Genomic DNA, 13,877 nt, shown 5'->3' with positions numbered 1-13,877 from the left:
AAATTTAAAAAAGCTATTTTAGAAGAGAGAAAAAAAGCATAAAAAAATAAAAAAAGCTATTTTAGAAGAGAGAAAAAAAGCATCTATAGGGGACCAAAAGCTTTGCTAAAAATTATTTTTTAAGGCCTTTTTTAAAAAGGGGAGGAGGAGTGGAGGAAGTTTGAGTGAGTGGAGCGAAGGGAGCGGGTTTTGTTCTGTGCACAGTTCTTTGAGGTAGGGGTCGGGGCATGTCCATGGATGCATTGATGTGTGAGGAGGGAAACCTTGTACTCAATCCTGGTGGAGATCTTGCCAACTTTGTTGCGTGACATGATGAGCTTTTTGAAATATTTAAACATTTTAATTAAAAATCTTACAGTCTTTGTCAGAAAACCAAAGATGGCTTACCACTGGGTCTTTCAACAGGACGATGGTCTAAAACATATGATCAGATCAACCTTCTTCTGGACATCTTAGTCCCCAAAGTTTGATTTTTTTCTAAAATTCTATGCTGATATTCTACAGCAATAAAATCTAAATTAATTTTAAAGGTTCCATAAACCATTTGATGTAGTTGATATTGCTGCACATGTAAATTCTGCTTGATGTTGAGCTCTGATTGGAGAATTTGAATAGAAAGGCAACCCGTTTTCTGATCCGACCGTTTTTGGGCAAAGCAACAAATTCTGACTGCCACTGAGCAGATCCTTTGGTATTCACTTTTGACATTCAGTACACACAAGATCATATTCTACCCCCAAAACATCATGGGGGTATAACATGGCCCCTTTAAGGCTTTTCACACATCACACGTAGTGAATGTATCAACAGATGTGTCTACTTTTACTTAGTGTGACGGACCAGATCTTGCTAAACAAATAAATAAAAGCAAGGTCTGCCTCTTTTTTCTATAACTTATACAACCTCATACCGTGCATGTAGAAATATAATTATCTTAGATTAAAAAAAGAAGACAATTGGGAATGGGGTGTTCAGTTGCACATCATAATTTCATCATAAATTACAACATATACAGGAGAGCCATTCTGATCGGTGGGTAGCCATGCCCAATACAATATACAGAGTGTAAACACCAACAGCTTCTACTTTAGAATTTCTTCCAGCTACAGCATGTGTAAATCATAGGGAAACTGAAAATATACCTTTTACTAATAATAAGAATGTAAAGTTTAATATTTTCCCTGAAACATTCCAGAGACTGACCTTAGTTACAAAAATTATGTTATAACCATTCCTCCACCATTAAAATATGTTTTGCAATTGACTCCAAGTAATCAAATTATCTCCCTACATTCTCTTGTATATAAATAAATCATTATTCCAACTCTCAGGTACACCATTGGAGTTTGTGAAAGGCTGTAAGATGTGCACAACCTGTCACAATAACCCATCCACCAATCAAGTAAGAAGAGAACCATATTTGTTTTTTTTTATACAGATTATTTGTAGCAGGATGCGGTTGTAACTTTTGGGTCCTTCTGTGTGTAGTTCTAGGGAAGAGGTGGCTCATAGGGGCGCAGCAGAGGATGTCAACAGATGGTTCTCAGAATCTGTAAACGCTGTAGTGGTTTGTGGCGGTTTTAAGAGTTTCCTTCAACTTGTAAAGCGATGCAGCAGGAGGACAAGCGCACAGCCCCGATCGCTTTGAAAGGCCCGTTTGTTCAAGCTCAAGTAGCACTGGAACCAGTCCCACACACCAGGAGGCGAAAAGGAGGGAGTCTGCCTTTCTGAAAGACACGTTCCTCTGTCCTCTTAAAACAGGACGATCTGTTTAAAAAAAAGGTGCCGTTTACAGTAGGTAAATCTAAAGAATGTCTGCAAGTCTTGCTGGCTTTTTTGACTTTGGGAAGTTGAGAGTTATTTCAGTAGTTTGCAAAAGTATGTGCAAAGAGGGAATAAATAGCCAGGGTGTTTTGGAAGTGATTGTTTCAGGTTGCAAAAGGAGACTAAACAAGTGGAATAAAATCATAAATTCATTCTATCCAGTATTCAATATAGCTCAAAGAACTAAAAAAAATGATTCCAGCAAACACAGAGAACCAATTATATAGTGTACATACAAAAACCTAAAATATCTTAACAAGAAAATAAAATGTAAAATTTGGTTAAGGTGGCCATGGATTTTGATACATGGCAAAAATCTGCATGATTAGATTCTGATAACTTTATCACAAAATAATCATGTTACCGTGATAATAATCTGTATTTAACGAACTTCAAAAGAAATTTGAAAATATTGTGACCAATTGTTCTCCTTCAGATCTGGCTTCAAACCCGGGCATATTTATACCAGCTCAGGCGTCTTCAGCTCCACTCCCTGAGAGCCCCTGTCCTGCAGCTTTTAGATGCATCCCTTTGTCAACACGCCCGGAGCAAATGGATGCCTGGTTACCAGATCTTTGCCAGACGGCATGCTGAAGAGGTAATTCAACCGTTTTATTAGACTGTGCTGGAGCACGGACGCTTCTAAAAGCTGCAGGACCGTAACTCCTGAGGACTGGAGTGGTAGATTTCTACTGTAAGTTTACATCAGAGAAATCTGACCTTGTTCGCTTCTCTTTTGCACTCATTGTGAGTAGTCACAGTGAAAGACCACAGTGTTTCATAAACACACGACCCACTTCTCAACTCATTTCGGTTTTAAATCAGATCAGGAAGTGAAGCTCTGTCATATTAAAAAAAAAAAAAGGCATAGAAATCAGAAGGAGAAGTCAGTTAAGGCCAGTCAGAGCTGCAGATGTCTACGCGTATGGCACGCATAAGACCAAAAAAAAAAAAAAAAAAAAAAAACAAAGCCTCCATGTTTGATGAGCAAATAAAATAAACTCTTCAGCCATAACGGGCGGTGGCTGGCCAGGCTGGGTGTTGCACTGTGGGACTGCAGGCACAGCAAGCTGTCACTACACTCGTGTGCCCTCTTCTGTCCGTTATGGACTGGAAGGAACATGGACGCCGTTCACCCCAGTTCCCTTAGCTTTGTGCAAAGCAGCCTGGATCCGGAAGTGCGTCCGTGATTCCATGGAGTAGTTTTTGTAATTGTTCCTGAGACAGAGCAGCAGAAAAGTTTAATTAAAAATAAAGTTCAAAATATGTTGAAGCTGATATTGTTAGGTGAATTGTAGGCATGTCATGCCTAAAATAATGTGTCTGGTAAAAAATACACAACATGCAGATGAGATGTACCGTTAAACCCAAAATTATTAATACCTTGGGCAGATTTAGATTTAAAAATATTTAAATTTGACCCAGAAGTTTGTTTCTGAATGAGATGGGAATTTCTCAAAAGTTAATAGATCTTTTATCCTTTTAAATATATATATAATTTATCTCTTTTTATTAAAATTTAATTGAAAAAAGTTCATGATAATGATTATTTATACGTTTCCAAAATGTTTTGGAAAAATCTATACAGGATTGGAGCAAATCAAACCCTTGCTCCAGCTGCTGACCACTGGTAACTAGTAAATAAAGTAAGCTGGTTTTAAACACAGGGCCCCCTCAGGGTTGAGTTTTACCTCCTGTTCTGTTTCTGTGTTTTACCAACAGCTATCCTGCAACAATGAAAGGAATGTCCCTTTTTAAAAGACACAGACCCACTTTTATAAAGCACTTTGTGACCCTCAAAGTCTGTGAAAGGTGCTATATAAATAAACCCACCGCAAATAGGTGCGAGCCTCCCATTGGATAATTACTGCATGGGCGATTATGTTTCAGCTGGCAAGTTATTTAAGCCCAGCTGGTGCAATGAGTACTTCTAATTTCTCAAACAACCATGTCAAACGACAGACCCTGTAGTCATGGAAAAGATGTCAGTCTGTTTCTGAAGGGTCAAATCATTAGCAGGCATCAAGCAGAGAAAACTAAGGAGATTGCAGAAACTACTAAAATTGGGTTAAGAAGTCCCCAACACGTTAAAAACTGGAAGGATAGTGGCGTCCCATCATCTTCGAGGAAAGAAATGTGACCAGAGAAAAAATCCTGAATGATCGTGATCGGCGCGTTTGGTGAAATCAAATCAAAGAAAAACAGTAGAACTTAGGTATGTTTAATAGTGAATTTAAGAGCATTTCCACACACACAATGTGAAGGGAACTCAAGGGATTGGGACTGAACAGTTGTGTAGCCTTAAGAAAACCACTGATCAGTGAGGCTAACCGGAAAAAAGGCTTCAATTTGCTTGGGGGCATAAATATTGGAATATTTGAGGTCATCTGGTCTGATGAGTCCAGATTTACCCTGTTCCAAAGTGATGGCTACATCAGAGTAAGAAGAGAGGCAGGTGAAGTGATTCACCCATCATGCCTAGTGCTACTGTACAAGCCTGTGGGGGCAGTGCTGTGATCTGGGGTTGCTGCAGCTGCTCAGCTCTGGGTTCAGCAACACTAGGGGCACAAAGAATGAGGTCAGCTGACTACCTGAATATATTGAATGACCAGGTTATTCCATCAATGGATTGTTTCTTCCCTGATGCACCGGGCATATTCCAAGATGACAATGGCAGGATTCATCGTGCTCGATGGGTTATAAATCAACCGAACTGGTCCAGATCACAACCAAGGCCAGGACAATTATCAGTTCCCGTCAAACCTCCCTTTCCAAACGACACAAAGATCCTTTATATCCCCTCCATCTCTGTAGTCCAGCTGCTCCTGTCAGCCAGAAGGTTTATAGCCATTTTTTCTTTTTGCAATATCTACCTCGATCACTTTAAAATAACTGCACTTTTACACACTTTTAACTGCACTTTTATGTGTTTTAATGTGCTTTTTACGTGCGTCTTGAAGTGTTAATTGTATGTTAAGTGCAGAGATGCTGTTGTCAGAACACCATCAAAGAAAAATTTCTGTCACCATCTGCGACTGACAATAAAATTTAAGTTATTTTGATTGTTTATCTTTCTTTACTGATGAGCTCCAAGTCTTTGAGGTTGGAAGGCCTCCTTGCCATTACCCTAATCGTTGGCGTCCTGCACTAATTCTCTTTTACATTGCTTCAAGTCAGAGGAAATATGTTGGTAATATTAAAAGATTACTTTAAACCCAAATCTGCCAGGGGTGTGACATAATTTTGGTTTCACTGTAAATAATTTACTTGCTCAAAGACTTACTTTGCTGTTTCCAGTAGTTTAACAGCTTCGTCTTTTCTGCCTTGCTCCAGACACAGCAGACCGTGCTCAAGTAGGGCATTAGGTACCAGGTAGTGGTCATATTTTATCTGAGACTCACTGCAGAAAACAACAAAACACAACGTCTCCAGCTTAAGTGATCTGCTGCTTGGTTTTTCACGCAGTAAACCAAAAAGCACAACATTGTTTCTTATAGGCTTCACTAGAACAGCCCTGCAGGCTAGCTGCATAAAACAGGAAGGGGAAAATGAGTTTTTCCTCAATTGCTTCTTGCGGTGAATGCGCCGTCTGTGTTTGTGTTACTGTACGAGGCTTACTTGCAGAGGACGAGGGTAAAGTAGTGTTCAGCCTCCTCTTGGTGTCCCAGGTGTTTGTGACAAAGGCCCTTCAAAAGGCTCAGCAGACACTTATCATCTATGGTGTACTCTGTCCCTGACAAAGACACAAAATTAGTTATCCGGTCATTTAGTTGTGCAAAGCTGCCACAGATGAAGGCGTTCAGGATAAATTGCAACACATGGATGCATATGGGCTAAATATAATTTGAACTTTTCAGACTTTTATTTATAACAAATAATGTTTCATTTTTCTTCCACTATGAAATCATGCACAACTTCATGTTGATTGATAACATAAAATCTCAATAAAATGCAAATTTCTAGTTATAGCATAACAACATGCGTAAAGGCTGAAGGAGTATTAGTAACTTTACAAGGAATTACATCAAACATATACTGAATCAACTTTCGCTAATTCTTAAAATTGAAAAATGTATCCCAGTTTATAGTTTTGCATACTTGGGAAGCTTTCGATTGTTTCCTGCGCTTCTTCCAGGATTTTCAGCATGCCCTCGGTAAGGTCTTTATGTTTCCCGATGACAGTGTAGCCGTTCCAGATGTACATCATCTCCTGAAAAATCACCAAAAAAGTTAATTTTAAAAGGAGCAATCATCATCATTTCCTATTGTCACGACACAGTATGTTCACTGCAGCTCACATAGAGTCACCAGAAGTACGCCGCCATTACAAACTATTCTAAATGCAATCATGTTTACTCCAAATATCGGGTTTTTAACTGGTTGATATTTACTAACACCTTACATGGCTGCCTGTGTACCTTCACTTAAAAGCCGCATTGTCAGCAATGAGAGGAAAAGTTGACTGATCAGAGGGCTGGACCTCTGCTTATATAACTGGGTTTAATAGGTGTTCTATTACAGAAAACCATTGTTCAATAAGCAGCAAGATTTGGGTCTCATTAAAGGATAAATGACAGTTAATAAGAATAAATATTCTGGTTAGAGCTGTTTTGAGTCTAATTGGCGACTCCAAACTCTGTTTCTTTGATTAACGTTGAGGTTTTTTCAGCAATGAAACATTGTGTGTTCCAGTTTTTGACACGTTACAAGGACTTTTAAAGCGACTCATTTTCCTGTACTGACCAGTGGAGGAGCTGGAAGAGGAACAGGATTTTCTGCAAAGTAGCGGCGGGCTTTCCTGATTGCAAACTTCTCTGTTGGCAAGGATTTTCCTGCAATTTTCTGTTTCAGCCCAGGCACTTGCCTGAAACGTGAGACAAAAAGAAGAACAACATGTAAATAACAGTAAAACAGAGAAAACGTGAGAAAATGTTAAGAAAATATCTTTCTGTAATATCCCACACTGATCCTTGACTTTAGTTTATTTAACTGACAATGAACAATTTGACATTTGTTAGTTTTTATTTCCATGCTCTATGTACTAACAATACTTAAATTAACTCGCCCCAAGGAAACTGAGGGGTGCTTTGCATGAACTATAGGTACTTTACCCATGCTTTTTCTTTCAAATTTACTTTCTTTCCCCTTTGACTCCTTCTGCTGGGGGATTACAGAAAATTTATTGCCATTTATTTATAGCCGGTTCTATTTGTCCTGGGAAGTTCTGATCTTTGCACTTTTATTTCTTCCACTTTGACCTCAAAGGGATGAAATGGCAATGTTTGGGCACAAAGCAGTGTTACAAAGTGATCCAGAGCCATTTTGTAATGGCTGGCATAGAACAACCTGTGGCCCCATTTCATATCAAAAAGTCTGGTAAAATGGAGCCAGTAGCCACTACACCAAAGGTGTGGTTACAAAATGGCAAAATAATCCCACTCTTTCGTTTACTAAAATTCAGCCTCCCTTCCTCTCAAACGTGTTTGCGCCAACTCCAGCCATGGGTTTAAGCTAAACATATTTCTGCCAGGTTACGGACCGACACTCCAGACCAATAATATCTCAATATTTTTAGGCTGAATGCCGATGTAAGATATTTATCTGGATATGTCTTTCTTTTCATAAAGTAATTATAAAAAAGGCATTTCTGAATCAAACCTTTATCCAAAATGTCTCACAGGCAAATTTTTTAACAAACAGCTGTGGATAAAGATGAGAAACAGCTGAAAAATAACCTACTGGAAGACATAAAAGTATAATTCTAATGCAACATAGAGCATCTCGATATAAACAAACAGCATTCTTTAAACCCTTTTACTGCCTTCTTGCCATTATTTCTTCCTATTTATCAGCTGCTCTGAGGATCCATGGCTGCCAATAAAGGCCCAGAACGCACCATGTCCATGACATACTAATGGATTCTGAGAGCTTGAGTTTCATCTTTAGCTTTCTGCCTTTAAATGAGCGCATTACGCTCCACTTTCTCAACTTTGCACATCAACAAAAACCTCTGAACATGACGCCCCAAACTGTTCCGCATTTCTGTAGTGAACTGTCAGGATGGATTATGTCTTTCACTTTGTTGTGAGTAATTTGAGCATCATCTGGGCTCATACCTGAACAGAGTTAGTGCAGTCTCCCCAAAGGTAAGGCAGTCATCTGCAGTCAGCATGCTGAGATAGGCTGCTTTCATGTAAGCATAGGTAGCCTGAGGGGAAATAAAAAGTGCTTACTACAGCAAGCTCACCAAACCTTCAGATAGGATTTTTGTTTTTTTCTCTCCGGGGCGAAGAACAGATTTACAACATCTTGACTAAATTTGCACTGGAAATAATTATAAATGTATACCTGCATGGAAATAACTGGCTCATATTGGGAGAAGGCTTAGCGTCTAAACATTTACATCTATGTTTTCAAACCTTGGACCAGGTGTTCTCCTTGCTTAGCAGGTCAGCGTAGAAGTAGGCCATCTTCCAGTGCCTCTTGTATGTGAAGCACCACATCAGCTCCCAGTAGCACATGTGGTGAAACTGCTTCCACTGCTGCTGCGCCTCACAGCAATCCTGGAAGAGCTTGATAGCCTGCCCAAAAACACATAACAGCGGTCATGTTTTAATGAGCCTGTGCGTTTTGAAAAACCATTCAGCGCTACAAAGACAAATTCGTACTAATTTGATGCTCAGAAAAAACTGCAATCTACGCTTTACGTCAATCTATTATGGGAAATTAAATGCAAAAAAAAGTTAAAATGTTAAAATCAAAGCCAAAATGTATTGTTTTGATTTCAATTCCTTGTATTACTATTTTAGAGGCACACTGTTTGATTTCATTATTTTTGTTATGTAGCAGTTTCACCTTCTTTGTATTCATTTTACAAATGTATTTTTAAAAATGACATTTGAATGGATGCTTCCGTATGGTATGACAACATTAAATGGGTTTTATGTTGTGTTCACAGTTTGAGCTTTGCACAATGGGTGGCGCAGCTTTAAATCAGAAAAAGATAACCAATGAGAAATTATTTATTTTTTGGTCTCTAGGCAGAGTTTGTTTATGATGTAGAATTTGAGTCCACCCTTAAAAGACCGCACTGAGCTGTTAATCTGTACAAAAGTAATAATGATAAAGATAGTAAGCATCCTTATCATCCATTTTATTGCTTTAGTGCCTTGCAAAAGAGAAGTTTCAAGGAACATCTACAGCCAAAAAAAATTAACACACCATACAATAGTCTATATAACTTTATGGCACATGCTGACATACAGATTTAATATTAACGATACTGAAAATATGTAAAATAAATAAAATTTTAAGAAATACGTTTCAACTTTGCAGTGGAATTTCAATTTATTATTATTATTATTTTTTGGTGAAGAACAGATTTGGACATGGCCACATTTATTCCCACTTACTGCCTAAAATTACAAACAAGTGTACTACATCAGGTGTAAATGTTAAAACATCATCACTCAGCCTTTTGAGTTTTTTTTACCCCCCCCCCCCCCCACAAAGTCTGAGGCTTTCAAAAAGAAGCTTATTATGAATCTGGTAAAAGGTTTTAAGTATGTTTTAGTTAAGGAAAACAAAAGTAACAGACTTTAAAAGTATATATTTCATAGGAGGTGAAGCCTCGGTTCTCTAGGAAAGCCATGAAGGCCAGAATAAAGTTTGCCAGAGAAGATGTAGACAAAGACCAGGACTTCTGGAATAATGTTGTTTTAACACATGAGTAAAATTAAATGGTCTGGACATCTGAAAACAGTTGTTTTTTTTTTGCATAAATGCAATATCTTAAACACTGTGAAGCGTGAATGTGAAAGTATCATGGCTTGGATATTTCTTTTATTTCTTTATGCAGCAGGTCTTGGTCAGCTCATCATACAATAGTTTGTATATTTGTGTTGCGAGCTGTCAGCGTAGAACCAGAGGGGCTGCCTTGGTGGTTGACTCTTAATCTACTGCATACTAAGCAGTTGAGTTAGTGACATTAGGACAATTGCTTTAATGCCCATTAGTGACGTGCCACTGATTTAACACCATGATGAGAGTACTTACAGCATCCAGGTTGCCTTTAATCTCCTCTACTCGACCAGCAAAGAACAAAAAGATGGATCCCTGGAGGAAAGCAAAAACGTATATGCGATTGATCGACACACTTCAGGGCATGAAGACAATCTAATGTGAATACAAACTTGTTATTGCACACCTTAGGGTATTTTTCCAGATATGGTTTCAAAAGCTTCTCCGCATCCTCAACGTCTCCCTCCCCAGTGCCTGTGACAGACATTCAAAACTAATTAACCCGTGTCTGCTACAAAAGTCTTTGAGCGGCTTGGTGTGTGTGTGTGTGTGTGTGTGTGTGTGTGTGTGTGTGTGTCGTACCCAAAATGAAGCTCATGAACGTGTGATAACACAGCAAGAGCATGTTACACAGGAACGACCTGAAGGTGCTTTCTGCAGAGCCCTCCTGGAGCTGCTGGAGACCGAATTCCTGCACGAGAACACAAACACAGATAAAACCAAGCCTGAGTTCAGTCTCTGCTCATGGAAGATCAGCTGATATACAAATCAGAAAATAATCAGCACACGAATTCAGTTTCTCTATGATGTGAAGTTGGGTCGGAGGACACAACTCCTCTGCCATGCAAAAAGCGCCTGATGAACCAGTCTTATGCACCGCTGCCCTCTGCTGGAGACCTCGAGTCAAACAACTACAGAAAACTTTCACGGGTAGGTTTGCTTTTTACTGAATATCGGTAGCATGGATGAAATTAGAGGCAACGGAAACATAGACGGGTCATATAAAGAGGAGAAATTTCAGTCGCATTACTCATCATGGTCAAAGTTTCAAAGTCAATTCTGCAGCTGAGAACTTTCGTTTCACGCTTTCACCAAATGTGTCAGGTTCCACACCAGTCATATCAGTAGTTATTTAGTGCATCACTAGAAAGTATGATTTAGCAGTCAGTTAATATAGATAAATAAGAGTAAAAATGTACATCCTGTTATAGATGAACCAAAATGGTGCTAAATAAAAGAGAGCAGAAGGGTTACTATCCATATTAGGAACTTAAAACAGATACTCTGCTGCGCCAGGCTTTATCAAGAACCATTGAATCAATTGCAGAACATTACCCGAGTCCAACCATTTCTTTCTCAGCCCAATTTGGAGACGGTTTTTAATCTCACACAGAATAGATTCGCTCAACGCTCGGCTCGTTTCTGGTCAGAAACATCAGAAAGAGAGCTCACAGTGATTATAAGGTCTCTGCTTTAATTACCTCAGTGGGGATTGATTTTAAGCAAATGATTAATCTATTAATAGATTTACTCTCACATTTCTATCAGTCTTATGGTACAAGAGATCCTTATTGCTCAGGTCTTCTGAAAAATTGTCTTTTCATTGTAACAAACGTAAAAACAAAAGCCACAGGTGTATCATCATCATCATCATCATCATCATCATCATCATCACTTCTATTACAGCTGTCATTGGCGGAGCTGCCTTCCTGAACACATGAGGAGCTGTGAGTGTTGATGATTTTAAGAGCAAATTTAGGATTTTTGGCTGAATCTGATCAGTATTTTATTTATTCCTAAATCAATCACTTTATAAGTTAGTTATAGCTGTGGTTTCAATACGCTTGTGAGACATTTTAAATAGATTTTGAATGGTTTGATTTATTTTTGTTTTAACGCTGTAATTAATTAACTTTTATATATGAGGCTGATTTAAAGATTTCATATAACTTAGCATTATTTTATTCTTATTAAACGTGATCCTACTGTTCCCGCTCACTGGTATTTTTACAATCTATGCTCTGCAGGATGTTTACGTCCACCTCTAGTGATTCCAAATCCTCATCAACAAAAACTGCATTTCCTCAGTCTTTTAAGCCAATATTACCAGTTTACCACCCATTTCTGCACAGTTTATGTTTAGTATTGGTAATCTTGCTTTGTTGTTTGCTTGTTTCTATATAACATAAAGCCTTTTGTGTTACTCCTAAATAAAGAGTGATTCATTGGTTGAGCTTGACTCACCTTATTGCCGGAGAATCCCACAAACTCCAGCAGCTTTAGTGTCCGTGTGGGCAGCATGGAAATCATCTAGAGGAGGCAGATGAAAAGCTCACAGGATCACGGGATATTTTCTCTGTTATTAAAGTAATGGTAAAAACCAACTCATTCTGAAATGTGGTCAGACGGTAGACCATACGGACTCTTAATGTTTTTTTTGTTGTTTTTTTTTTTTTTGCTTTGCATGTTTAAGCATCTAAAAATGTTGAATGTGTGCTTTAAACATTGAATTAGGATTCTAAAACATGGCGTTCCCTTTAACAGATTAAAAGTTATATTATTCCACACTTACAAGATTGAAGGCTCCGACTCCCAGTTTAACGCCGCCTTCAAAGTGACCGTGATTGTCTCCTTGAGTGTATGCAGCAGACTTCAGGACGGTATGGAGCTCTCTGAGAGGACAAGATAAATTAAGAAAATCAAACGCTGCCAAAAAAAAAAAAAAAAAGCATTAGGACAAGATATTTAATGGGAATGATTCAGGAAGAAGCAGGAAAATGTCAAAGCGTGAGCATGGACATGGTTGAGATTCTCACTTGTATGTCTGGTAGCTGTTCCTGACTTTAATACCTCCTTTGATGAAGTTAATCATGTTTTCATCCTGGACAGAAAGGGAGCAGGAAGACTATAAACAGAGGGATCGAGCTGCACACCAGACTGCATGTGGCTGACGTGTGAAGGCTGACCTGAAGGAAGGTGAGCGCTGCCCTTTGCAGGAGACATTCGGCGTAGCAAACCTCCGCGTGGAGTTCCTCTGAGGTGAACATGATCACACCACAAATTACCTTCACTGATACAGTCTGGCCGTGCACACAGGCAGCAGCAGATTGCACCAACAAATACGGTATCTTAACCCTAACGCCACGCAGGATTCAAACCAACACGCTTCCCTCAGTTTAGACTGACACACATTCAAGAGCGAAAAAACATGAAAACCGCTGACGTCTGACAAACTGTGGCGAAATATTTAACTCTTTCTGACCTTCCGTGAAGCCTTTTGCGAAAGTTGACTTCCTTCTGTGTCTAAAAGGGAAAGCAAAGAAAAAAAAATTAATATTTTTAAAACATGAAATCATCACTCATGCACAATGCAAAAGTATCTCCTTTTTCACATTTGGTCACGCAGCAGCCACAGAGATTAGAGCGTTTTATACTGATTTCATGTGATACACCACAAAGAGGCCCACAGTTGTGAGGTGTAACGAGAAACAAGGTGGTTTTTAGTCCTAACAACTGATGTGCATTTCACTTCCCTGAGTGACTACTTAGCAGAAACGCGTGTTCTTCAAATTACGGCTGCAGGTCTTTTGCACATCAGGATTTTTCTGTGCATTCTTCTTTAAAAGAAAATACCTAAAGCTAATTCAGACCTGTGAACATGTATGTTTTTAAGTCTTGCCACAGATTCTCAGTGCGATTTATGTGTGGAGTTTGGGCTTTTCTAAACATTGAAATGCTTTCATCTGAACCGCGTCTTTGTAGCTCTGTTTGTTCAAACCCGTCGTCCTGCTGAAAGGTGAACCTCCGCTCCAGCCTCGTCCATTGCAGCTTTCCACAGGTTTCCCCCTAGATTCGCCTGTATTTAGCTCTATGCATCTTTTCACACACTCTGACCTTCTTTCCTGTCCCAGCTAAATAAAAACCATCCCATATGACCATGCTGCCTCCACCATGTTTCATTATGGGAATGGTGTGTGTTTACTTTTCTGTAAAGTCCAGAATGTGGAGCACAAGATAAAGAGATTGCCCCACCTGAGAAATTTTCAAGTGGTAATTAGTTGAACTGGATTTTATTTTTGGTGTGGACATAAATGCATGCCACAAGTTTCAGATAATTTACCTTTGTGTAAACAAAAATTAAATCTATGAATCATCTTTCTTCCGAATCCACAACAATGTGTTGGTCACATGCAGTTCACATAAAAACAACCCGATTTCTGGCTGTAATGTGACAAAATGAGGCTAAAACTCAG

The 13,877-nt window shown here is 38.9% G+C and overlaps 1 protein-coding gene across 3 annotated transcripts in view; it reads right to left on the bottom strand.

Annotated features, from left to right (window-relative positions):
• Positions 1–1,442: 1,442 nt before the first annotated feature.
• The window catches only part of ttc39a (tetratricopeptide repeat domain 39A), a 37,954-nt gene continuing 25,519 nt past the window's right edge, over positions 1,443–13,877 (bottom strand). For all 3 annotated transcript variants that reach the window (XM_021324239.2, XM_021324240.2, XM_021324241.2), the window contains 15 exons: positions 12,887–12,927; positions 12,591–12,658; positions 12,441–12,505; positions 12,197–12,296; positions 11,869–11,934; positions 10,207–10,315; positions 10,031–10,098; positions 9,880–9,939; positions 8,244–8,405; positions 7,941–8,032; positions 6,568–6,688; positions 5,923–6,034; positions 5,443–5,557; positions 5,108–5,224; positions 1,443–3,042 (listed from right to left, as the gene is read on the bottom strand). In XM_021324239.2, the coding sequence (XP_021179914.2) occupies positions 2,928–3,042; positions 5,108–5,224; positions 5,443–5,557; positions 5,923–6,034; positions 6,568–6,688; positions 7,941–8,032; positions 8,244–8,405; positions 9,880–9,939; positions 10,031–10,098; positions 10,207–10,315; positions 11,869–11,934; positions 12,197–12,296; positions 12,441–12,505; positions 12,591–12,658; positions 12,887–12,927 (1,411 nt within the window). In that variant the 3' untranslated portion in view covers positions 1,443–2,927. The remainder of the gene's footprint in view (positions 3,043–5,107; positions 5,225–5,442; positions 5,558–5,922; positions 6,035–6,567; positions 6,689–7,940; positions 8,033–8,243; positions 8,406–9,879; positions 9,940–10,030; positions 10,099–10,206; positions 10,316–11,868; positions 11,935–12,196; positions 12,297–12,440; positions 12,506–12,590; positions 12,659–12,886; positions 12,928–13,877) is intronic.

Source organism: Fundulus heteroclitus, chromosome 9 (genome assembly GCF_011125445.2).
Source record: "Fundulus heteroclitus isolate FHET01 chromosome 9, MU-UCD_Fhet_4.1, whole genome shotgun sequence".
Lineage (NCBI taxonomy): Eukaryota > Metazoa > Chordata > Actinopteri > Cyprinodontiformes > Fundulidae > Fundulus > Fundulus heteroclitus.
The sequence above is the reverse complement of the archived record's forward strand: the minus strand, read 5'-3'. Positions and strand labels throughout refer to the sequence as shown.